Source organism: Haematobia irritans, chromosome 5, assembly GCF_050003625.1.
Source record: "Haematobia irritans isolate KBUSLIRL chromosome 5, ASM5000362v1, whole genome shotgun sequence".
Lineage (NCBI taxonomy): Eukaryota > Metazoa > Arthropoda > Insecta > Diptera > Muscidae > Haematobia > Haematobia irritans.
This window is the reverse complement of record NC_134401.1, coordinates 163,401,672-163,428,941: the sequence shown is the minus strand read 5'-3', so window position 1 is coordinate 163,428,941 and position 27,270 is coordinate 163,401,672. Positions and strand designations below refer to the sequence as shown.

Here is a 27,270-nt window from a genome sequence, read left to right as displayed (position 1 = left end):
AACGATAGCGATCGCCATTCACCGTAACGTTGCGTCCAACAGCATCTTTGAAAAAATACGGTCCAATGATTCCACCAGCGTACAAACCACACCAAACAGTGCATTTTTCGGGATGCATGGGCAGTTCTTGAACGGCTTCTGGTTGCTCTTCACTCCAAATGCGGCAATTTTGCTTATTTACGTAGCCATTCAACCAGAAATGAGCCTCATCGCTGAACAAAATTTGTCGATAAAAAAGCGGATTTTCTGCCAACTTTTCTAGGGCCCATTCACTGAAAATTCGACGTGATTTGCAAGCGTTGCTCGTTAGTAAGTCTATTCATGATGAAATGTCAAAGCATACTGAGCATCTTTCTCTTTGACACCATGTCTGAAATCCCACGTGATCTGTCAAATACTAATGCATGAAAATCCTAACCTCAAAAGAATCACCCTTTAGAAATAAAATTTTGACAAAATTTTCTATAGGAATAAAATTTTGACAAAACTTTCTATAGAAATAACATTTTGACAAAATTTCTTATAAAAATTAAATTTTGAAACAGAAACTAAAGAAACAGAAATTTAAAAAAAAACAAAATTTTAACAAATTTTCTAATAGAAATAACATTTTGACAAAACTTTCTATAGAAATAAAATTTTGAAAAAAAAAATCCATAGATATTGACAAAATTTTCTAAGAAATAATATTTTGATGGAATTTTCTATAGAAATTAAATTTTGACAAAATTTTCTATACAAATGAAATTTTGACAAAATTTTTGATGGACATACAATTTTAACAGAATTTTCTACAGAAATAAAATTTTGGCAAAATTTTTTATAGACATAAAATTTTGACAAAATTTTCTATAGAAATAAAATTTTGACAAAATTTTCTATAGAAATAAAATCATGATAAAATTTTCTATAGTAATAAAATTTAGACAAAATTTCCTATAGAAATAAAATTTTGACAAATTGTCTATAGAAATAAAATTTTGACAAAATTTTCTTTAGAAATAAAATTTAAACAAAATTTCTATAGAAATAAAATTTTAACAAAATTTCCTATAGAAATAACATTTTGACAACATTTTCTATACAAATGAAATTTTGACAAAATTTTCTACACAAATAAAATTTTGACAAAATTGTCTATAAAAATAAAATTTCGACAAAATTGTCTATAAAAATAAAATTTTGACAAAATTTTCTATAGAAATAAAATTTTTACAAAATTTTCTATAGAAATAAAATTTTGGCAAAATTTTTTATGGACATACAATTTTAACAGAATTTTCTACAGAAATAAAATTTTGGCAAAATTTTTTATAGACATAAAATTTTGACAAAATTTTCCATAGAAATAAAATTTTGACAAAATTTTCTATAGAAATAAAATCATGATAAAATTTTCTATAGAAATAAAATCATGATAAAATTTTCTATAATAAAATGTTGACAAAATTTTCTATAGAAATAAAATTTTGACAAAATTTTTATAGAAATAAAATCATGATAAAATTTTCTATAGTAATAAAATTTTGACTAAATTTTCTAAAGAAATAAAATTTTGACAAAATTGTCTATAGAAATAAAATTTTAACAAAATTTTCTATAGAAATAAAATTTCTATAGAAATAAAAAATAAATGAAATTTTGACAAAATTTTCTACACAAATAAAATTTTGACAAAATTGTCTATAAAAATAAAATTTTGACAAAATTTTCTATAGAAATAAAATTTTAACACAATTTTCTATAGAAATAAAATGTTGGCAATATTTTTTATAGACATAAAATTTTGACATAATTTTCTATTGAAATAAAGTTTTAAGAAAATTTTCTATAAAAATAAAATTTTGACAAAATTTTCTATAGAAATAAAATTTTGACAAAATTTTCTATAAAAATAAAATTTTGACAAAATTTTCTACAGAAATAAAATTTTGACAAAATTTTCTATAGAAGTAAAATCATGATAAAATTTTCTATAGTAATAAAATTTTGACAAAACTTTCTATAGAAATAAAATTTTGGTAGATTATTTTTGGGGATCGGCTATATAAACTATAGACCGGTATGGATCAATTTTGGCATGGTTGTTAGCGGCCATATACTACCAAATTTCACCACGTGCCAAATTTTAACCGGATCGGATGAATTTTGCTCCTCCAAGAGCTCCGGAGGTCAAATCTTGCGATCGGTTTAATGGGGTTTATATATAATTAAGACCGGAATGGACCAATTTTTGCATGGTTGTTAGAGACCATATAAAGGGTGATTTGTTAAGAGCTTGATAACTTTTTTTAAAAAAAAAAACGCATAAAATTTGCAAAATCTCATCGGTTCTTTATTTGAAACGTTAGATTGGTCCATGACATTTACTTTTTGAAGATAATTTCATTTAAATGTTGACCGCGGCTGCGTCTTAGGTGGTCCATTCGGAAAGTCCAATTTTGGGCAACTTTTTCGAGCATTTCGGCCGGAATAGCCCGAATTTCTTCGGAAATGTTGTCTTCCAAAGCTGGAATAGTTGCTGGCTTATTTCTGTAGACTTTAGACTTGACGTAGCCCCACAAAAAATAGTCTAAAGGCGTCAAATCGCATGATCTTGGTGGCCAACTTACCGGTCCATTTCTTGAGATGAATTGTTCTCCGAAGTTTTCCCTCAAAATGGCCATAGAATCGCGAGCTGTGTGGCATGTAGCGCCATCTTGTTGAAACCACATGTCAACCAAGTTCAGTTCTTCCATTTTTGGCAACAAAAAGTTTGTTAGCATCGAACGATAGCGATCGCCATTCACCGTAACGTTGCGTCCAACAGCATCTTTGAAAAAATACGGTCCAATGATTCCACCAGCGTACAAACCACACCAAACAGTGCATTTTTCGGGATGCATGGGCAGTTCTTGAACGGCTTCTGGTTGCTCTTCACTCCAAATGCGGCAATTTTGCTTATTTACGTAGCCATTCAACCAGAAATGAGCCTCATCGCTGAACAAAATTTGTCGATAAAAAAGCGGATTTTCTGCCAACTTTTCTAGGGCCCATTCACTGAAAATTCGACGTTGTGGCTCGTTAGTAAGTCTATTCATGATGAAATGTCAAAGCATACTGAGCATCTTTCTCTTTGACACCATGTCTGAAATCCCACGTGATCTGTCAAATACTAATGCATGAAAATCCTAACCTCAAAAGAATCACCCTTTACTAAGACCATGTACCAAATTTCAATCGCATCGGATGAATTTTGCTCCTCCAAGAGGCTCCGGAGGTCAAATCTGGCGATCGGTTTATATGGGGGCTATATATAATTGTGAACCGATGTGGAACAATTTTTGCTTAGTTGTTAGAGACCATAGACTTACATCACGTACCAAATTTCAGCCGGATCGGATGAAATTTGCTTCTCTTAGAGGCTCCGCAAGCCAAATTTGGGGATTGGTTGATATGGGGGCTATATAGAATTATGGACCGATGTGGACCGATTTTTGCATGGTTATTAGAGACCACAGACTTACACCATGTACCAAATTTCGGCCGGATCGGATGAATTTTGCTGTTCCAAGAGGCTCCGCAAACCATCTCTGGAGTCGGTTTATATGGGGGCTATATATAATTATGGACCGATGTTGACCAATTTTTGCATTGTTGTTAGATACCATATACTAACACCATGTAACAAATTTCACTTGGATCGGATGAATTTTGCTCCGCCAAGAGGCTCCGCAAACCAAATCTGAGCGTCGCACAGTGGGGCAAAATCGCAAAAAATGGAGATTAATTAAACTGCTTATCCGATTTTAAAAATTCTTTCACTATTATAATGCTACGTTATCACTGAATGACAAAGGCTACACATCTTTTGGAAAAGTGGGCGGTGACACTCCCACTATTAAAAATAGCTCTAGCGGCCATAGTAACGGAACGACTGTCATGAAACTTTCCCAATGTTGTACTGTTAATCTGGTAATAATCCTTGGCTATACATGGTTATGATTGGGCATGGCACCTCCCAATCATAACCACTGTTGTCCTGCTAATAAACCGTGGCTATACTTGATTATGATTGGGCGTGGCACCGCCCATTCAAACCTGGAACGGATATATCTTATGAACTATCAGGGGTAAGAATATGAGATTTGGTATATATGTTGATCGTACAGTATGAGTTACATCCAAGGTGGAATAGGGCGGTGCCACGCCCCCTTTTAGAAAATGTTCTGGCTTAGTCGAATTTTTTGTTTTTTGGAAAAAATTAATACAATTTTAACATAGTAATTAATTTATTTGTATTATAATATGATAACGTTGTATTATATGTGCAACTAAATTCGGGACCCAAAGCAGATATTAAATTTGTTATAAAAACACCTTGTTCCTTCATATCTACAAAGTAGGAAAAAAGTTTATACACCCTCAAAAAAAATCGCTTCTTTAACATATGTTCCAAACATATTTTGCAGGAAGCACATATATTATTGCATACTGCCGAAACATTAATATGTTTGTTTTATGTGAACATATTATATGTTTGGAAGCATTTTGAGCCAAAAATATTATATGCTTGGAAGAATTTTTCCCAAACACGATTGTGCTCATTCCCTAACATACTCGTTATTTTCACTTCCACGAATGTTTTTAGTTCTTGGCACCTTTCTCTGTAATACAAATAATGTTGAAGAAGTTATTCACTTTTATAAATTTTTTAAATTTTACCTTTCGCCTGCACGGAGAATCGAACCGAGGGCCATACAGTTTGTAAGCCAACACACTATCCACTGGGCTACGTAGCTGTTATAGTCACCAGTAGATAATTATCGTTTTAAGTTACATTTATATAGCATAGTTTGCAGCGCCCACGAGCCCATGCAAACATAACATTATTTAACAGAAACATACATGTGTTTGCCACGTGGAGCAGTGGTTAGCATGTCTGCCTTGCATGCAAAGGGTCGTGGGTTCAATCCCTGCTCCGACCGAACATTTTTTTTTTTTTTTTTTTTTTTAATTTACACATTTATATTTATACTATATTAATTTTTTTAAATGAAACATCGAAATGTGCATTATTAAAGATTTATAGTCAGTAACAGTGCTTGATATAAACGAAATTGAATGATTTTTGGATAAAATATTATTTTTTATTGCAAAAATAACAATCTTGTAATAAAAAACTGTTTTTGTACAAAACTTTAAAATTTGGAAGGAATTCAAAAACTAACAAAAGAAGAACGTGGAGTCGAGTATAAACATACATACAAAATTTTATAATATAAACATAAATTTATTTAGGAGTGAACAGTTTTTTACTAGCATTTACCACCATCGCTCTAAAATTCCTTTTATTTTTCTTTAATAATTCATTTTAAAGAAAATAAACTTTTTAAATTGTTTTAGCTGTAAAAGTCGAACTTAATGCCCGCTTTTATATTTGATGGTGTCCGTCAACTCCTCGTGGACTACTTTTTAATAAAGAGAAACTAAACTTTGTTTTTTTTACATTTTACTGTGTACTTTTTCACTATTTCCTCCTTATGTCATTTTACCGTCCCAATTCTAAAAAGAGTATAGTGCCCTTTCGTTATTTTTATGAAGACCCCTGATTTCTTTTAACGAACCAAAAAAAAAAATTGTGCCCATAATGCCAAAATGATAAACAAAACACATGTCCACACATACATAAAATGCTGCTCTCAAGGCGAAAACATAAGCTGTTTGTTTTTCAAATGTCTATTCTCTTGGTTCAGAATGTATATTCTCTTTATTCAAATTAAATAATATTTAGACTTAAACATATCAAATTTTTGGCCTTATCATAAAACAGTTTTCCGAAACAACATACAAGCGGTTTCACAGAAATTGTTCTCTTTTGACTCTTTTGCTGTGTTATATTGATATCTTTCGTCAACTCTCCCGGTTTCCATCCCTATTTCTCTCTATACTCTCTCTGTCGCTTTGAATAAAATATCACAACATATGTATGTTTAGTTGAAATTTGTAAATTTATATATGTTTGTATTCACACATATGATTTTTATGAAACATTCATGCCCCAAACATAATATATTCTAACATATTAACATAGATGTCCCAAACATTTAGTGTTAGTTTAGGAAAATTACATGTTCGCACTTAAATATATTGTGGTTTAAAATCGTGCCCGAAACACATTTTGTTTATATCGGAACATATGAAAAACATATTTTTCTAACAGTGTACATAAATTTTTATATATATCGTTATAAGACATATGTTTCTGATCTGCTATTTTAAAATATATGCCCAGAGTCATCAAACTCCAATGCATTGTCCTCCATATAATCATCGTCGTCATCTGTTTCATGATTTGTGCCTTCTGGTGCCACGTTCGTCAAAACTGAAGGCGAAACAAGTAGATCTACCACTGATTTTGGAAGTTGGTGGATTTTTTCTTTTTTTTGGCAATTTTGTTTTACAAGATTGGATCTTAACTTAATAGGAACCTATTTAATATGTCTCGATGGCAATCCTCTCGACTACATTTGAGAGAAACATGCTCTCTGTAGTTCTTAAAATTTTTGTTTCGGGCAACCCAGGAACCCAATTACTAGTTTTACATCATGCGAAAACGTCAGACGTGTTGAGGTTTTCGCATTTCAATACACAACACATAACTCACAATAACAAATACTCTTGTCATTGTAACACACAATTGCTAACGATATTTAAAAACAAAAGTTATAACAAAGAAAACGAAGAAAAAGCTAAGAAAAGACAAAAACTGGACTATTTGCTCAGTTAATTTAATAAAAAAAATTCGCGCAAAAATGCGCAACATTTTATTACTTCGTATGAAAGCCTAGGAATTGTAGTTTATTAAAACATTAATATTCTAACGCCAAGTGACCTCATTCATATTTAAATATCCAAGAATATTTTGAAAATAGCCAAAATTTAGACACATTTTAAAAAATTTTTTCAAAATATTTACACACATTTTTTGTTAACACAATTTTTGTAGAACAACGCTAAAATACCAGAGGTTAAAGATTCCATAGTGAAAATATTACTTTTGGCTTGCGAAATACTATATATTAAGCTCCGAAATATACCAAATTTCAAAGTAGCACTACTTTGCGCGAATAGCTCAAAAATTGCTTAACTTTAACATAATGCAGCGTGACAAGTAAACAACATATGACATTGACATTTTCAGTAGTGATGTACAATTTTATATACTTTAATCGGATCCCAAGTATTTTTCAAAAAACAAAAATTTAATTTTTCAATTAATCTCCATTTTTTGCGATTTTGCCCCTCTGTGCGTCGGTTTATATGGGGGCTATACGTAAAAGTGATTCGATATGGCCCATTTGCAATACCATCCGACCTACATCAATAACAACTACTTGTGCCAAGTTTCAAGTCGATAGCTTGTTTCGTTCGAAAGTTTGCGTCAACGGACGGACATGCTTAGATCGACTCAGAATTTCACCACGACCCAGAATATATATACTTTATTGGGGTCTTAGAGCAATATTTCGATGTGTTACAAACGGAATGACAAAGTTAATATAGCCCCCATCCCAATGTGGAGGGTATAAAAAGTTCTTGTGTATTTATATTATTAAAATTTATTTTATTTTTGGTCTTTAATTTTTTTATATTTTTTTTTGTGTTTTTTTATCATCCCCATAATTTTTGGAATTTCCCATATGTGTTGTATATTGGTGTGAGCAATTCATAACCATATATATTCACCCATAACAAAAAAGTGTAATACAATTCACATTTAAGTTGTTTGGGCATATTTTCACAAAGTTCAATTTGTTTATTAGTTGTCACCGGACAGCTGAGGCAGAAGCAGCAGCAACATCTTGGAAATATGTGGTGATTTGTTGGCCCATGTTTTTTCGCTTAACGCCATGAAATGTTTAAAAACAATCATAAGTAATTCTCGTGATGAAAGATATATTTATGGGGGTCCACAAATATTATATTTTGATTTTGTTTTCTTCTTAAAAAAAAATACCAATACCACAAAAATTAAACATTTATTTTGTGTATTTATTTGTTTTTTTTTTTTTTATTTTTTGCCTATATTCTAATGTCTCTAATAATCATCTAATAATAGGCTAAATGATGAACCTAACCAAAACAAAAAATTATTTAATCTCCAAAATAAGAAAAAGAAAACATAAAAGCAAATATTCTTAAATGAAACAAAAAAAAAATCAACTCAATAAAAACTACGAGTACTCAGTCTATAGAAAAGAAGAAACAAAAACATAGATATCCCAGTGCTAGCTAAATTAAATGAATGAAAGAAAAAAAAAATGTGGAAAATGTGCTATGTGCTGGCAAAATGGCTTTGAATTTTCCGAAAGTATGAAAGTGCTGGTGGCTAACTTTGATAAATTACAATGCCTTAGTATGCGAATTGCTATGTGGACGTGCAAATGATAAAGGCCATATACCAAGCGGAGTGTTAGTTGGAAGAAATAAAACAAACAAAAAATTAAAAATTTTATAATACAATCTAAGAAAAGTGCAAAAATATACTACAAATATTAAAAAGAAAAAAAAAGTTCCACAAAAATTAGAAAACCAACAGAAAATTGTTATTCACGCGACCTCTAACGCGCGCGCCATGACCCATAATTTTCAAGTAAGCTATACAGCCCTTGGAATGTCTGATGATAATCATACCAGCTACTCGATGCCTTCGGTGGCATCGTCTAGCCGTGCCCGTAATGTTAACTTTAATGAGGATCTCAATGATTCGGCTGGCTATCCACCACAGCAGTTGCCACCCCAGCCCAGACGCAGCTCGAAACTTTTCTTTCAACGTCCGCGCTCAATGTCAGCATGGAGTGATATTAGTCGCAGTAGCATGCGATTGGATGAAAGGTAAATCTAAAATATATTTTTTTTTGCAGAAAAAAAAAATTATAATATTGAATTGGATTTTTTTTTCTAAATTTAGTTTGGATGAAAGGTAAATGTGAAAAAATATTTTTTTTTGTGCTTTAAAAAACGATTTAACAGGCTCTACACATTGCATTCAAAATCCACATTTACGAGATTTGAAATTTCCTTTTTATAAGGCAAATGTCAGTTGAAATCTAGTTGAAGTGGTTTTTGGAAGAATAATGTGTAAATCGTATAATATTGTATTTTAAATTTTGAATTGTTTAATTTATTTTTTAATTTCGCTCTGGTTCTAAAATTAACCATTAACCCATGTTCCTTACAAATTGGTCATTTTCATTAGTCAAACTAAAGTAAAAAAAAATTAATTAACAATAAATGCAATTTGTGAATTACTACTGCACAATTTATTGATGCTTAAAAAATTTTAAAAACTATTGTGTTTTATTTTTTATTTATTTGTTTATTATATGTTTGTTTTTTCCCAAAGGCTCTTTGATACTTAAAAAAAAATTTTAAAAAAAAATATTATGTTTTGTTTTTTATTTATTTAAATTTATAAAGACATTTTGGTGCATAATAAATTAAAAAAACTGTTCTTTTTATTCCCTGCAAGGCTCTGATTTTTAGTTATTACTAATATTTCCATATGAATCGGATTAAGAACACAAAAATATTAATTCATGTCCATTTAAAATTGTTCATTTTCATCTGTCAAACTAAAGAAAAAAAAAAAAAAACAAAACAAATTAATAACAATTGATTGATTGATTTTCATCAATAATTTTTTTTTTTTTTACAAACAACAATATTGTATTTGAAATTTGTATTTTTATTGTTCATGTGGCCAAAAGGCTATTATTACAAGAGAGGTCAAAGTTGTGATGCGATTTAAGTGAAATTTTGCACAGCGAGTAGAATTAACATTGTAACTATACATGCCAAATTTGGTTGAAATCGGTTCAGATTTAGATATAGCTCCCATATATATGTTTTTCTGATTTCGGCAAAAATGGCGAAAATGCCAACATTTTCCTTGTAAAATCGCCACTGTTAAGCACGGTTGCCAGACGTACCAAAAATAGTCTACCAAATTTTTAAAACAATTTTACTGAAAATCTAACAAATTAAAAAAAATATTTTTCTATAGAAAAATTTGCCAAAATTTTATTTCTATAAAAATGTTATCAAAATTTTATTTGTATAGAAAATTTTCTCAAAATTTTATTTGTATAGAAAATTTTCTCAAAATTTTATTTCTCTAGAAATTGTTGTCAAAATTTTATTTCTATAGAAAATTTTCTCAAAATTTTATTTCCATAGAAAATTTACGCTAATTTTTATTTCTATAGAAATTGTTGCCAAAATTTTATTTCAATAGAAAATTTTCTGAAAACTTTATTTCTAGAACATTTTCTCAAAATTTTATTTCTATAAAAATTTTCTCAAAATTTTATTTCTTTAGGAAATTTTGCCAAAATTTTATTTCTGTAGATATTATTGTCGAAATTTTATTTTAATAGAAATTATTGTCAAAATTTTATTTCTATAGAAAATTTTGCCAAAATTTTATTTCTATAAAAAATTTTGCCAAAATTTTATTTCTATAAAAAATGTTGTCAAAATTTTATTTCTATACAAAAATTTTGTGAAACTTTTATTTCTGTAGAAAATTTTCTCAGATTTTTATTTCTCTAGATCAACTACTAGAGAATTTTATTTTTATACATTTTTCTCAAAATTTTATTTCTATAAAAATATTCTCAAAATTTTATTTCTGTAAAAATTTTCTCTATAGAAAATTTTCTCAAAATTTTAATCTATAAAGTTATTTCTCAAAATTTTAATCTATAAAATTATTTCTCAAAATTTTATTTCTATAGAAAATTTTCTCAAAATTTTATTTCTATAAAAATTTTTCTCAAAATTTTATTTCCATTAAAAATTTTCCCAAATTTTTATTTCTCTAGAAATTGTTGTTAAATTTTATTTCTATAAAAATTTTTCTCAAAGTTTTAATTTTATTAAAAATGTTCTCAAATTTTTATTTCTCTAGAAATTGTTGTTAAATTTTATTTCTATAAAAAATTTTCTTAAAATTTTATTTCTATACAAAAATTTTGTGAAACTTTTATTTCTGTAGAAAATTTTCTCAGATTTTTATTTCTCTAGAAGTTGATGTCAAAATTATATTTCTATAAATTTTTCTCAAAATTTTATTTTTATAAAAATATTCTCAAAATTTTATTTCTGTAAAAATTTTCTCATAATTTTTCTCTATAGAAAATTTTACTTTATAAAAAATTTTCTCAAAATTTTATTTCTATAGAAAATTTTCTCAAAATTTTATTTCTATAAAAATTTTTCTCAAAATTTTATTTCCATTAAAAATTTTCCCAAATTTTTATTTCTCTAGAAATTGTTGTTAAATTTTATTTCTATAAAAATTTTTCTCAAAATTTTAATTTTATTAAAAATGTTCTCAAATTTTTATTTCTCTAGAAATTGTTGTTAAATTTTATTTCTATAAAAAATTTTCTTAAAATTTTATTTCTATACAAAAATTTTGTGAAACTTTTATTTCTGTAGAAAATTTTCTCAGATTTTTATTTCTCTAGAAGTTGATGTCAAAATTATATTTCTATAAATTTTTCTCAAAATTTTATTTTTATAAAAATATTCTCAAAATTTTATTTCTGTAAAAATTTTCTCATAATTTTTCTCTATAGAAAATTTTACTTTATAAAAAATTTTCTCAAAATTTTATTTCTATAGAAAATTTTTTCAAAATTTTATTTTATTTTTATTTCTCTAGAAATTGTTGTTAAATTTTATTTCGATAAAAATTTTTCTCAAAATTTTAATTTTATTAAAAATTTTCTCAAATTTTTATTTCTCTAGAAATTGTTGTTAAATTTTATTTCTATAAAAAATTTTCTTAAAATTTTATTTCTATACAAACATTTTGTGAAACTTTTATTTCTGTAGAAAATTTTCTCAGATTTTTATTTCTCTAGAAGTTGATGTCAAAATTTTATTTCTATAAATTTTTCTCAAAATTTTATTTTTATAAAAATATTCTCAAAATTTTATTTCTGCAAAAATTTTCTCATAATTTTTATCTATAGAAAATTTTCTCTATAGAAAATTTTACTTTATAAAAAATTTTCTCAAAATTTTATTTCTATAGAAAATTTTTTCAAACTTTTATTTCTATAAAAATTTTTCTCAAAATTTTATTTCTATTAAACATTTTCTCAAATTTTTATTTCTCTAGAAATTGTTGTTAAATTTTTTTCTATAAAAATTTTTTTCAAAATTTTATTCCTATAAAAATTTTCTCAAATTTTTATTTCTCTGAAAATTGTTTTCAAATTTTATTTCAACAAAATTTTTTCTCGAAATTTTATTTCAATAGAAAATTTTCTCAAAACTTTGTTTCTAGAAAATTTTCTCAAAATTTTATTTCTATAAAAAATGTTGCCAAAATTTTATTTCTATAAAAAATTTTGTCAAAATTTTATTTCTATACAAAAATTTTGTGAAACTTTTATTTCTATAGAAAATTTTGTCAAAATTTTATTTCTATAGAAAATTTTGCTCAGATTTTTATTTCTCTAGATGTTGATGTCAAAATTTTATTTTTATAAATTTTTATCAAAATTTTATTGATATCAAAATATTGTCAAAATTTTATTTCTGTAAAATTTTTTTTTTAATGTTTCTTTATAAAAATATTTCTCAAATATTTATTTCTATAGAAAATTTTCTCCAAATTTTATTTCTTTAGAAAATTTTCTCAAAATTTTATTTCTATAAAAATTTTTCTCAAAATTTTAGTTCTATTAAAAATTTTCTCAAATTTTTATTTCTCTAGAAATTGTTAAATTTTATTTCTATAAAAAATGTTCCCAAAATTTTAGTTCTATTAAAAATTTTCTCAAATTTTTATTTCTCTAGAAATTGTTGTTAAATTTTATTTCTATAAAAAATTTTCTCAAAATTTTATTCCTATTAAAAATTTTCTCAAATTTTTATTTCTCTGGAAATTGTTTTCAAATTTTATTTCAATAAAATTTAGTCTCGAAATTTTATTCATATTAAAAATTTTCTCAAACTTTTATATCTCTAGAAATTGTTATCAAAATTTTATTTATATAGAAAATTTTCTACAAAATTTATTTCTGTAAAATTTGATTTCTATAAAATATTTTCTCAAAATTGTATTGCTATAGAAAATTTTCTCAAAATTTTATTTCTATAAAAAATTTTCCCAAAATTTTATTTCTATTAAAAATTTTGTCAAAATTTTATTTCTATAGAAAATTTTGTCAAAATTTTATTTCTATAGAAAATTTTGTCAAAATTTTATTTCTATAGAAAATTTTGTCAAAATTTTATTTTTATATTTTTTTTTTCAATATTTTAATCTATAAAAATTTTTCTCAACATTTTGTTTTTGTGAAAATTTTATATAGATTAAAATCCCAGCAAAAAAGAGTCGCCAAAAAAGTAATGAAAATGTTTTTGTTGGACCCAGAAGTGGTGCAAAATTGATGCAGAAGCGATGAATTTAACATGGGCTTGTCATAGGACGGAAGTCCTTCATTTCAACAGCCATTGCACCGAATTTGCATCACTTTTTTAGGTGTGATCTGAATTCAATGTTTTGGATGTATTTGGTTAAAAAAATAAGTTTTAAAATTGTTTATGATTTTTAATGTATTCTGACGCTTGTCTGAAACGTTTGACCACAAATATTTTCAAAAATGCACACTTTTTTTAGATTGGCATTTTTTTTGACAAAATTTAAATAATTTGTACGATATTATGAATTCTTGCTCTGTTTTTAACCCATTTGAAACAAAAAAATTAAAATTACCCATTAAAAATATGAAAAAAACATGTTATAAAAAACTTTAATTAAAAGAACTTTCTGTGTTGTTAAAATAAAGAACATCATTGGGAGTAGATATTCTGGAAGTGCTTTTAAAGTTGTGCCTTTGGAAGAGCTTCCAATTTTTTTTTTATTTCTATAGAAAATTTTTTCAAAATTTTATTTCTATAAAAATTTTTCTAACATTTTAATCTATAAAAAAGTTTTCTCAAAATTTTATTTCTATAAAAATTTTCACAAAATTTTATTTCTGTAGAATATTTTCTAAAAATTTTTCTTCCATAGAAAATTTTCTCAAAATTTTATTTCTGTAGAAAATTTTCTCAAAATTTTATTTCTGTAGAAAATTTTGTTACAATTTTATTTCTTTAGAAAAATTTCACAAATTTGATATGCTATCGAAAATGTGGAACTAAAAAGTGGTGCAGGGTACAATATAGTTGGCCTCGCTCGACTTTAGACTTTCCTTACTTATTTTATTTATATTTTTTGCTTTTTCCTAAGGCTCAGATATTTTAAATCCCTTGTGTATATATATTTCCCCATTTGCGTATTTTTTATTTGGTTCTCATTCTTAAAAAAAAAAAAACATTAACCCATGACCAATTAAAATTGGTCATTTTAATTCGTCAAACTGCAATAAAGCAAAAAAATTTACATTAACAATAAATGCAATTTGTAAATTCCATGTAGGTGTTCTAGTTTTGGTTTTTTTGTCTATTTGGATTTTTTTCTTAATTTATATGTCTCAAATGATTTATCGTAGAACACACATGGTTTACACAAAAATAGCCTTTTGACCACATGGACAAAATGTCTACAGTTGTTGTGCCTCTGATCCATATAATGGAAATTTTAGTCATAAATATTTTTGTTTTTAAACACGACAAGATAAATGTTTTACGAAAATAAGAGAACAAAAATTACAAACATAATTCGTATGTTTTTACTCGGGGCCAGCAATAAGCAAATATTTTTGTTTTGATTTTATTTGATTTTTCTGGTTAAAAATTAAATTCATAAATAATAGCAACTAATAAAAGAGATTAATAGGATTTATATAAATCAATATTTAATAACAATTTTATATTTATGGTGTTCTCAGTGGTTTTTGGTAGAATGAATTATTTTATTTATTTAAATTATACTAAACTTATAGTAAATATAAGATAAGTATGGGAAAATTGAGGGAAGCTTTAGCAACTGAGGCCATCAGCTAAGAATGAAGTATTAGCAAAAGCAAACATTTTAGAATTATCCTCCATAAACGTTTCAGTTGGTTAAGCCGACAAATATATTTTTTGCCTTTGGCACGAAATTATAATGCCCTCCACCATAGGATGGGGGGTATATTAACTTTGTCATTCCGTTTGTAACACATCGAAATATTGCTCTAAGACCCCATAAAGTATATATTCTGGGTCGTGGTGAAATTCTGAGTCGATCTGAGCATGCCCGTCCGTCCGTCCGTCTGTTGAAATCACGCTAACTTCCGAACGAAACAAGCTATCGACTTGAAACTTGGCACAAGTGGTTGTTATTGATGTAGGTCGGATGGTATTGGTCCATTGGGCCATATCGGTCCTTTTTTACATATAGCCCCCATATAAACGGACCCCCAAATTTGGCTTGTGAGGCCTCTAAGAGAAGCAAATTTCATCCGATCCGGCTGAAATTTGGTACATGGTGTTAGTATATAGTCTCTAACAACTATGCAAAAATTGGTCTACATCGGTCCATAATTATATATAGCCCCCATATAAACCGATCCCCCGATTTGGCTTGCGAGGCCTCTAAGAGAAGCAAATTTCATCCGATCCGGCTGAAATTTGGTACATGGTGTTGGTATATGGTCTCTAACAACCATGCAAAAATTGGTCCACATCGGTTCATAATTATATATAGCCCCCATATAAACCGATCCCCAGATTTGACCTCCGGAGCCTCTTGGAAGACCAAAATTCATCTGATTCAGTTGAAATTTGGTACGTGGTGTTAATATATGGCCTCAAACTCCCATGCAAAAATTGGTCGATATCGGTCCATAATTATATACAGGCCCCATATAAACCAATCCCCATCTTTGACCTCCAGAGCCCGTTGGAAGAGCAAAATTCACCCGATTCGGTTGAAATTTGGTACGTGATGTTAAAAAAAAAATTGGTCCATATCAAATTCATAATTGTATATAGCCCCCATATAAGCCCCCTACGTCTCGTGCAAAAAGTCCATATCGATTCGTAATTATTTGTAGACTTACCAACACATACCATTTTTGTCTAAAATATACCACGTATGGACTAACTCACAATTTAGAAAACGATATTAAGAAGTTTTAAGATACCACAACCCAAGTAATTCGATTGTGGATGACAGTCTTTCGTAGAAGTTTCTACGCAATCCATGGTGGAGGGTACATAAGATTCGGCCTGGCCGAACTTACGGCCGTATATACCTGTTAAAATTAGAAAAACTTAAATTCACCACTTTTAAAAAATCAAAAAGTGAGATTAGTAGACCTTTCGATTTTTTAAAAATTTGGAAAAGCTAATTTTCGACCTTACGTCATTTTTCGAATTTTAGATTTTTAAATAATTTGGTATTTAGAAAAGAATTATAGACAATTTTTGAATCGCAAAGGGGAGTTTCGTTTGTCTAAAATTTCGTTCCGGAGGAAAATATTATTTTTTTTGCAACTTGGTATTGAAAAAGTTCATCGTAATAATAGGGTCCCGTGAGCGTGGCCGTTATGACCATTTGGCTGATTTTTCTTTTCGTTATTCACGGCATACTTGCCTCTTTATTATGAAGTAGGCATTCGATAATTTATCTCAAAAAATGCCACTTGGCCTTGGAACCCAAAATAAACCTTCTCTTTGGAAACATCCATTATACATCCCTCGAGTTACTTATGGGAATTCATCTTACATATCTGGGAGATTTTAAATGATTGCTATACATGATTTTTATGATGGCAAATCCCACGAAAGTCCCAAGAGAAAGGACACATGAAGCTTATGTGGGAATTTGTTTGGTTCGTTTCAACATCGAGACCAAGAAATATGTACCTGACTGTAAATGCCTTCTGTGGAAATTTCTTCTTTTCTGAGAGCATATCGTAAATACCTTAAGCCAAAAACAGGAGCTTAAAGTATTCCCTCCTGTATGGGTAATACTCTGGCACACAAATCTAAATCAAATGTTAACCCCCCCCTCCAATTTTGGTGTATACAAGAGGAGCTTATTCTACAAGGATAAAAATCTTACCGTAGACAAATATAAAAAAATATTTTGGAAATGCATGAATGAATTTGATTTGTATGTTTTCCCTTTTTTATGTTATCATTTCAACGTCGGCTGAAAAAAAAACAAGAACCAGATGAAGAAAATTGATTTGGAATATATCCTGATGAACGTTTCACTTTTTTGTGTTAGAAGTCCTTTATGCTTAGAAGTCCTTGTTTGTTTTTACCTTGTGTAGCGGCTAAGGATATTCATCATAATTTTATGTTTACCCATAAGGATGTTTGACAATCAGAATTTTTTTATGTACGCAAGTATATCCTTTTTATTTTATTTATATGGAATGCAAAGGATGTGAACAACATGAGTACAAAAAAATATGCATACAACCACGTATGCTGCTCTTAATGTATCCGGTGTATGGTGCGTTATGGAGGTTTTTGGATTTTAAGGTAAAAGTAAACCAAAAGAGAAGAATTTCTTTTTAAAGAGGTCTATATTTTTTACCATGAAAATTTGACTTAAATTAAATTACATGTCGATCATAATTTAACATTACATTCAAAATTGATTTTACCCTAATTTTAAAGGAATAAAAAACATGTTTTTTTTTTTCAAATGTCTTTTAAAAATCATTTACCAAATTGGCATCTCTATCAATATGGGATATGATTGGTTTAGCATAAATATTTTGTGTGTGTGTGTTTTTTTTGTTATCAAACATGATTTTCCTTTTAAGCTTTAAGTCCTTAGAAAATATTTTCCATCCTTCCATTGAGTAAATGGAATAAAACTCCTGTGGTTTCAATGACCAAAATCATCAAAGACCGAAACCAGTCAGGACAAACAAGTGAAACGAAATTCACCTTATGTTGAATACTTAACATACCATAAAATATTGTGCAACTAATCCGGGTCACAATTAATCCCATCGACATAAAAGTTAATTTCGACATGTGGTTTACACAAAAAAGGTCATTTTATGTTTTTGGTTTCTTATATTGCAGTCGATTGGAATTTTGATGGATGACTATGATGTCATGAAAGATTTGCTGTGTGTTTAATGGTATTGTCAAAATTTTATTTCTTTAGAAAATTTGATCAAAATTTTATTTCTATAGAAAATTTTGTTAAAATTTTATTTCTATAGAAATTTTGTCAAAATTTAATTTCTATAAAAAATGTTGTCAAAATTATTGTTGTTTTTGATCTCAGCTTAAAGCCATGCATTGACTAAACTACAAGTGTAGCTTAACCAACAGAGGAAAAGAATGTTTGTCAAATTTATTTGGGCAAAGCCCTATAGACTGCAAGACGGTTGGATGGACGCCCGTTTCGGAATTACCACATTCCTCATCAGCATCCTCTACTTGCAGCAAAACTATCAACCAATTATCAGAATATATTCAGGCAGTTCATTAAACCCAACAATAAACCACACTTGAACCCTCCGAAAAAAGGCTTTACATTGATAGCCGGCTTATGCCGAAATAAATTCGTACAAACATCTCTCTTTTCCTTTGGAGGGTTCAAGTGTGGTTTATTGTTGGGTTAAATGATCTGCCTGAATTTATTCTGATAATTGGTTGATAGTCAATGTATGGTTTTAAGCTGAAATCCAAAAAAAAAAAAAACAACAATGATTAAAGAACAAAAAATAACAATAACAAAACAAAACGAATTTTGTCAAAATGTTATTTCTATAGAATTTTTTGTCAATTTTTTTCTATAAAAATTTTCCAAATATTTTATTTCTATAGAAAATTTTAACAACATTTTATTTCTATAGAAAATTTTGTCAAAATTTTATTTCTATAGATAATTTAGTCAAAATGTAATTTTTATTGTTAAAATTTTATTTCTATAGAAATGTTTGTCAACATTTTATTTCTGTAGAAAATTTCAACAAATTTTTATTTCTATAGAAAATTTTGTCAAATTTTTTTTTTTGCTATAGAAAATTTTGTCAAAAATTTATTCCTTTAGACAATTTTCGAAAATTGTTTCCTATTGAATATCACAATGGGCTGAATAGTCTAAGTGAGCCTGAAATTTAATCGGGCTGCCACTTTAACCTAACCTAACCTTCCTATTGAAAATTTCTTCAAAATTTTATTTCTATAGAAAATTCCAAGAAAACTTTATTTCTATAAAAAATTTCAACAAAATTTTATTTCTATTGAAAATTTTAACAAAATTTTATTTCTATTGAAAATTTCAACAAAATTTTATTTTTATAGAAATTTTGTCAAAATTTTATTTCTATAGAAAATTTTGTCAAAATTTTATTTCTAGAGACAATTTTGTCAAATTTTATTTCTATAACAAATTCTGTCAAAATTTTATTTCTATAGAAAATTTTGTCAAAATTTTATTCCCATAAAAATTTTTTAAATATTTTATTTCTATAGAAAATTTTGTCAAATGTTTATTTCTATAAAAAACTTTGTAGAAATTTTATATCTATAGAACATTTCGTCAAAATTTTATTTCTATAGAGGATTTTGTCAAGATTTTATTTCTGTAGCAATTTTAACAAAATTTTATTTCTATTGAAAATTTTGTCAAAATTTTATTTCTATAGAATTTTTTGTAAAATTTTTATATCTATAGAAAATTTAACCAAAATTTTATTTCTATAGAAAATTTTGTCTAATTTTTATTTCTATACAAAATTTTTTGAAAATGTAATTTCTATAGAAAATTTTGTCAACATTTTGTTTCCATGGAAATTTTTGTAAATTTTTTGTCAATATTTTATTTCTATAGAAAATGTTGTCAAAATTTTATTTTTATAGAAAATTATGTCAAAATTTTATTTTTATAGAAAATTTTGTCAAAATTTTATTTTTATAGAAAATTTTGTCAAAATTTTATTTTTATAGAAAATTTTGTCAAAATTTTATTTTATAGAAAATTTTGTCAAAATTTTATTTTTATAGAAAATTTTATTGCTATAGAAAATTTTATCAAAATTTTATTTCTATTGAAAATTTAGTCAAAATTTTATTTCTATAGACAATTTTGTCAACATTTTATTTCCGTAAAATTTTGTCAAAATTTTATTGCTATAGAAAATTTTTTCAAAATTTTATTTCTATAGAAAATTTTTTCAAAATTTTATTTCTATTGAAAATTTAGTCAAAATTTTATTGCTATAGAAAATTTTTTCAAAATTTTATTTCTATAGAAAATTTTTTCAAAATTTTATTTGTATAGAAATTTTTGTCAAATTTTTATTTCTATAGACAATTTTGTCAAAATGTAATTTCTATTGTTAAAATTTTATTTCTATAGAAAAGTTTGTCAAAATTTCATTTCTGCAGAAAATTTCAACAAAATTTTATTTCTATAGAAAATTTCGTCCAAATTTTTATTTATATAAAAAATTTTGTGAAAAATTTATTTCTATAGGCAATTTTCGAAAATTTTTTCCTATTGAAAATTTCTTCAAAATTTTATTTCTATAGAAAATTTCAACAAAATGTTATTTCTATTGAAAATTTCAACAAAATTTTATTTCTATAGAAAATTTTAACAAAATTTTATTATACCCTTCACCACTACTGTGGTACAGGGTATAATAAGTTTGTGCATTTGTATGTAACGCCAAGAAGGAAAAGCCTGAGACCCATCGTTTAGTATACCGATCGTCTTAGAATTAAATTCTCAGTCGATTTAGCGATGTCCGTCTGTCTGTCTGTCCGTCTGTCTGTCTGTTGATGTATTTTTGTGTGCAAAGTACAGCTCGCAGTTTTAGTCCGATTGTCCTGAAATTTGGTATAGGGTCCTGTTTCGGCTCAAAGACGATCCCTATTGATTTTGGAAAAAATCGGTTCAGATTTAGATATAGCTGCCATATATATTTTTCACCGATCTGGTCATAATTGGCGTGTATATCAACCGATCTTCCTCAAATTCCGTACATCCGAATATTTTATGAGTCTCGAAAAACTTGCAAAATATCAGCCAAATCGGTTCAGATTTAGATATAGCTCCCATATATAGCTTTCGCCCGATTTACACTCATTTGCCCACAGAGGCCAATTTTTTGTTCCGATTTAGTTGAAATTGTGCATAGGGAGTAGAATTAGCATTGTAGCTATGCGTGTCAAATTTGGTTGAAATCGGTTCAGATTTAGATAAAGCTCCCGTATATAGCTTTCGCCCGATTTACACTCATATGACCACAGAGGCCAATTTTTTGCTCCGATTTAGTTAAAATTTTGCACAGGGAGTATAATTAGCATTGTAGCTATGCGTGCCAAATTTGGTTGAATTATTCAGTTTTAGATACAGATTTAGATATAGCTCCCATATATATGTTTTTCTGATTTCGACAAAAAAGGTTAAAATACCAACATTTTCCTTGTAAAATCGCCACTGCTTAGTCGAAAAGTTGTAAAAATGACTCTAATTTTCCTAAACTTCTAATACATATATATCGAGCGATAAATCATAAATAAACTTTGGCAAAGTTTCCTTAAAATTGCTTCAGATTTAAATGTTTCCTATATTTTTTACTAACATTGTGTTCCACCCTAGTGCATTAGCCGACTTAAATTTTGAGTCTAAAGATTTTGTAGAAGTCTATCAAATTTTTCCAAATCGAGTGATATCTAAATGTATGTATGTGGGACAAACCTTTATATATAGCCCCCAATATATTTGACGGATGTGATATGGTATAATTTAGATCTACAAAGTGGTGCAGGGTATAATATAGTCGGCACCGACCGACTTTAGACTTTCCTTACTTGTTTTTATAGAAATTTTGTCAAAATTTAATTTCTATAGAAAATTTTGCCAAAATTTTATTTTTATAGAAAATTTTGTCAAACTTTTATTTCTATAGAAAATTTTATCAAAATTTTTTTTCTACGGAAAATTTTGCCAAAATGATGATTTTTTGATGACAACCGTACTCATTTGGAGAATCCCAGGCGAAAAGGCAAACAGATTGTGATTCGAAGATTTTAGTGACCATTCTATAGAAAATTTTGTAAAAATTTTATTTCTATAAAAAATTTTGTCAAAATTTTATTTCTGTATAAAATTTCAACAAAATTTTATTTCTATAAAAAAAAATTCGTTACTATAGAAAATTTCAACAAAATTTTATTTCTATAGAAGATTTCAACATAATTTTATTTCTATAGAAAAAATTGTCAACATTTTATTTCGTTGGAAAGTTTTGTCAATATTTTATTTTTATGGAAAATTTAGTCAAAATTTTATTTCTATAGAAAATTTCGTCAAAATTTAATTTCTATGGAAAATTTTGTCAAAATTTTATTTCTATAGAAAGGTTAGGTTAGGTTAGGATAGGTGACAGCCCGATGTATCAGGCTCACTTAGACTATTCAGTCCATTGTGATACCACAGTGGTGAACTTCTCTCTTATCACTGAGTGCTGTCCGATTCCACGTTAAGTTCAATGACAAGGGACCTTTTTTTTATAGCTGAGTCCGAACGGCGTTCCACATTGCATTGAAACCACTTAGAGAAGCTTTGAAACCTTCAGAAATGTCACCAGCATTACTGAGGTGGGATAATCCACCGCTGAAAAACTTTTTGGTGTTCGGTCGAAGCAGGAATCGAACCCACGACCTTGTGTATGCAAGGCGGGCATGCTAACCATTGCACCACTGTGGCTTCCTTCTATAGAAAAAATTGTCAAAATTTTATTTCTATAGAACATTTTGTAGAAATTTTATTTCTATAGAAAATATTGCGCAAATTTTAAGGTAAAAAGAATGTATTTCTTTTTTCAACACGTGATAAACAGTGTGGCTGATATGGAAGGCAACAAAGTATATCACTGTCGTTTTTTTTTTTTTAATTTTATCAAATTTTAAAATCAATTTTGGCCCATTTCTGGCTCGAGATGATCGGGATGATTTTTTGATGCCAACCGTACTCATTTGGAGAGTCCCAAGCTCAAAAGGCAAACAGATTGTGATTCGCAGATTTTAGTGACCATTGTGCGGTAGAAATGAAGCGACAAACCTCCTTTCTTAACCACTTTTAGTTGACATTTGCATAGGCGATGATGATGAATCCAGTTGGAATGTCCACGGTCTGCGGGTAAAATTTTGTTCTGTCCAGGCTTCCATACTACCAGTAGGACTTTTTCCAGATAGTACTCGGCATTTTGACCCCATGGTCGACGAATACGAGCGGAGAGTGACCATATGCGGAGCTTGAGTTCTGGTGGTCAATCGTAGTTGTATTTTTCAGCTGACCCCTTTGGCAAGTAATGGCGAAGAGACGGAAAAATTTTGTATATATTATTTATGAAATGAAACTTTCAATAAAAAAAGTAAACCCAATCATTTTGGTTGTTGTATTCTCCATGTGAAGCTTTGCAGCTTTAACTTAAATTTCGGGACCCATATGATTTGAACAAATCTTCTTGGGGGAGTATATTTCATCAAATCTACCTTAAATTAGTTAAATTTTCGAATAGTTCGTTACGACGAGATTTCGAGTTCTCAGTGGGAAATCTATCCACGAATGGTGGAGATCAAAGAACAAATTTTAATCTTGAAATATTTATTTTTATTTTCCCACGGCACTTTCCTTAGTTTTGAAAACAAACACCAACAATTCTAGTTTAACCTTTAATCTTTGTCGTTTTGTATCGTCCCCTTTTACTAAAAATTTTCTACAAAAATAATTTCACCTAAGTACCACGACATTTTTGTATATGATGGTTAGAGTCATCAACAAGTATGCAATTAACAACGGTGTTTAACAAATCCACCCATTTTAAATTGCTAGTGAGCGTTGTTTGCGACAACATACTTTGAGGCGAGATTAAACCAAAAAGAATAGCTCTTGAGATACTCTTTGTAACAACAACTTAATGACGATAATGATGATGATGTTGTTGCTGCTATTGTTGATGATGATGTTTTTGTTATTGCAATAGGGAATGTTAAGCATGCCCTTGGCCGACTTCTCAGTTTCTTTGTTACACTCTTCTTCTTCTCATCACTCTCACTCCCTTGGATGTATGCGGGGGAAGAATCCAATCAGCCTTTTAATGTATGAGATGGGTTGAGAGTGTTGATCCATTTGAATATGCAAAAAGTAGAGATGATATCTGAGATTATAAAACACACGAAAGTAGCTACGCAAGTTCGTGTATGTGAATGTGTTTGTGTGTTTTTTGTTTGTAAGACCATACAATGTAAACTTTTGCAATAACCGGAAAATATAATAAAACAAAAAATAAAACACGAAGCTAGATATTAAACTAGGTCGTTTAGATATTTTTGGTGCATTGCCTTTGGGGAATTTATTGAAATTTAATTTTGTGTATAGTTTGATGTGGTTTGATATTTTTTAAGTGTTTTCGTGACAGTTAAAATATTCGCTGGTACACGCTGGAGCATAAGTCGAAATTAGCAATACAACAGTTGAAAAAGAGCTTCTCGACTTTTTATCAAAACAAACATTGAAAAGTCGAAGCCGAATTTTTATAATCTTTATAACACTAGTTTACAAAATAAAAATGTTTCATGTACATTTGAGGAGATGTGACTTTTCTTATGTATTTTGATCTGCTGAACTCGAAAAAAAAATTTATTTTATTTATGGAACAGTTTTTGAGATATAACGGGATAGTTTTTCGCTCTTTTTTCACTAAAAAAATATATATATCTCGAGTTAGAAACGTCCGATTACATCTATGTTGTTTATAATTAAATGAAAGGTATTGAGATGACGAACAATCGTGTACAATTGGATCTGTAATAAGTTAAAAGCTTCAAAAACTATCGATGCATAAAGTGCGAATTTTCACAAAAATCATGTTTTACTGTGACCCCTTTCCGCCGTCTAAATCGCAATTGGATTGGAAGATGAATGGTACACCCAGAGAAGGAATATGATCACCTCAACCAAGTTTCAAGAGCAAAATGTTATTTTTGAATGGTGACCATGTAACATGTTTGTCGCAACAATGTTATTTTCTCGGAGGTTATGTATCTGATTTCGTCAAGCATATTATTTTTGGCGAGAAAAGAACATTTTTGCCATAAACATGTTACATGGTCACCATCCAAAAATAACATTTTGCTCTTGAAACTTGGTTGAGGTGATCATATTCCTTCTCTGCGTGTACATCACTTCTTCCAGAGACGCTTGTGTCAATAAAGAATTGTCATTTGAATACAATGCTTGTCCTTCTAAAAGGTATAACATTCACGGATGCCACTCGTGTCAAAAACAAAATTTAGAGAAGATTTTACCAAACAAAAATTCTTATTTTGCAAAATTTTATTTGTATAGAAAGGATTGTCAAAATTTTATTTCTATAGAAATTTTTGTCAAAATTGGTTTTTTTATAGAAAATCTTATTTCTGTATAAAATTTTGTCAATCTTTTTTCTAGAAAATTTCGTCAATTTTTTTTTTATTTCTATAGAAAATTATTTCAAAAATATTTTTGTTTCTATAAAAAAATGTTCGCAGAATTTTATTTTATAGAAAATTTTCACAAAATTTTATTCTATGGAAAATTTTTTCAAAATTTTATTTCTATAGAAAATTTTGACAATATTTTATAACTATTGAAATTTTTGTTAACATTTTATTTCTGTAAAAAAATTTGTTAATATTTTGTTTCCATAGAAAATTTTGTTAAATATTTATTTCTATAGAAAACTGTGTCAAAATTTTATTCTATAGAAAATGCCTTGAAAATTTTATTTCTCTAGAAAATGTTGGCAAAATTTTTATTTCTATAGAAAATTTTGACAAAATTTTTATTTCTATCAAAAATTTTGACAAAATTTTATTTCTTTAGAAAATTTTTTTTCAGTAAAAAATTTGTCAGTTTTTTTGTAGACCATTTTGTCAAAATTTTATTTCTATACAAAAAATTTTGACAAAATTTTATTTCTATAGAAAATTTTGTCAACATTTTCTTTCTATAGAAAATTTGTCAAAATTTTATTTCTATAAAAAATTTTGACAAAATTTTATTACTATAAAAAATTTTGTCAAAATTTTATTTCTATAGATAATTTTGTCAAAATTTTATTCTGTAGAAAATGCTTTCAAAATGTTATATCTATAGAAAATTTTGACACAATTTTTATTTCTATCAAAAATTTTGACAAAATTTTATTTCTATAGAAAATCTTTTTCAGTAAAATATTTGCCAGTTTTTTTTATAGACCATTTTCGCAAGATTTTATTTCTATAAAAAATGTTGTCAAAATTTTATTTCTATATAGAAAATTTTGTCAAAATTTTATTTCTATAGAAAATTTTGTCAAAATTTTATTTCTATAGAAAATTTGTCAAAATTTTATTTCTATAAAAAATTTTGACAAAATTTTAGTGCTATAGAAAATTTTGTCAATATTTCATTTCTATAGATAATTTTGTCAAAATTTTATTTCTATAGAAAAGGTAGTCAAAATTTTATTCTATAGAAAATGCTTTCAAAATTATATTTCTACATACATTTTTTTCAGTAAAAAATTTGTCAGTTTTTTTGTGGACAATTTTTTCAACATTTTATTTCTTTAAAAAATGTTGTCAAAATTTTATTTCTATATAAAAAATTTTGTCAAATTTTTTTTCTATAGAAAATTTTGTCACAATTTTATTTCTATAGAAATTTTGTCAAAATTTTATTTCTATAGAAAATTTGTGAAAATTTTATTTCTGTAGAAAATTTTGACAAATTTCATTTCTATAGATAAATTTGTCAAGAGTTTATTGCTATAGAAAATTTTGTCAAAATTTTATTCTATAGAAAATGCATTGAAAATTTTATTTCTATAGAAAATATTGACAAAATTTTTATTTCTATCAAAAATTTTGACAAAATTTTATTTCTATAGAAATTTTTTTTTCAGTAAAAAATTTGTCAGTTTTTTATAGACCATTTTGTCAACATTTTATTTCTATAAAAAATTTTGTCAAAATTTTATTTCTATATAAAAAATTTTGACAAAATTTTATTTCTATAGAAAATTTTGTCAAAATTTTATTTCTTTGGAAAATTTGTCAAAATTTTATTTCTATCGAAATTTGTATTTTTATAGAAAATTTTATTCCTGTAGAAAATTTCGTCAATCTTTTTTATAGAAAATGTTCGCAAAATTTTATTCTATAGAAAACTTTGTCAAAATTTTATTTCTATCGAAAATTTTGACAAAATTTTATTACTATAGAAAATTTTGTTAAAATTTTATTTCTATAGAATTTTTT

At 27.3% G+C, this 27,270-nt stretch overlaps 1 protein-coding gene across 5 annotated transcripts in view; it reads left to right on the top strand.

Moving 5' to 3' along the window:
- Nucleotides 1-27,270, top strand: part of SLO2 (slowpoke 2) — a 744,153-nt gene that overhangs the window by 97,925 nt on the left and 618,958 nt on the right. For all 5 annotated transcript variants that reach the window (XM_075310162.1, XM_075310161.1, XM_075310160.1 and 2 more), the window contains exon 2: nucleotides 8,102-8,877. In XM_075310162.1, the coding sequence (XP_075166277.1) occupies nucleotides 8,618-8,877 (260 nt within the window). In that variant the 5' untranslated portion in view covers nucleotides 8,102-8,617. The remainder of the gene's footprint in view (nucleotides 1-8,101; nucleotides 8,878-27,270) is intronic.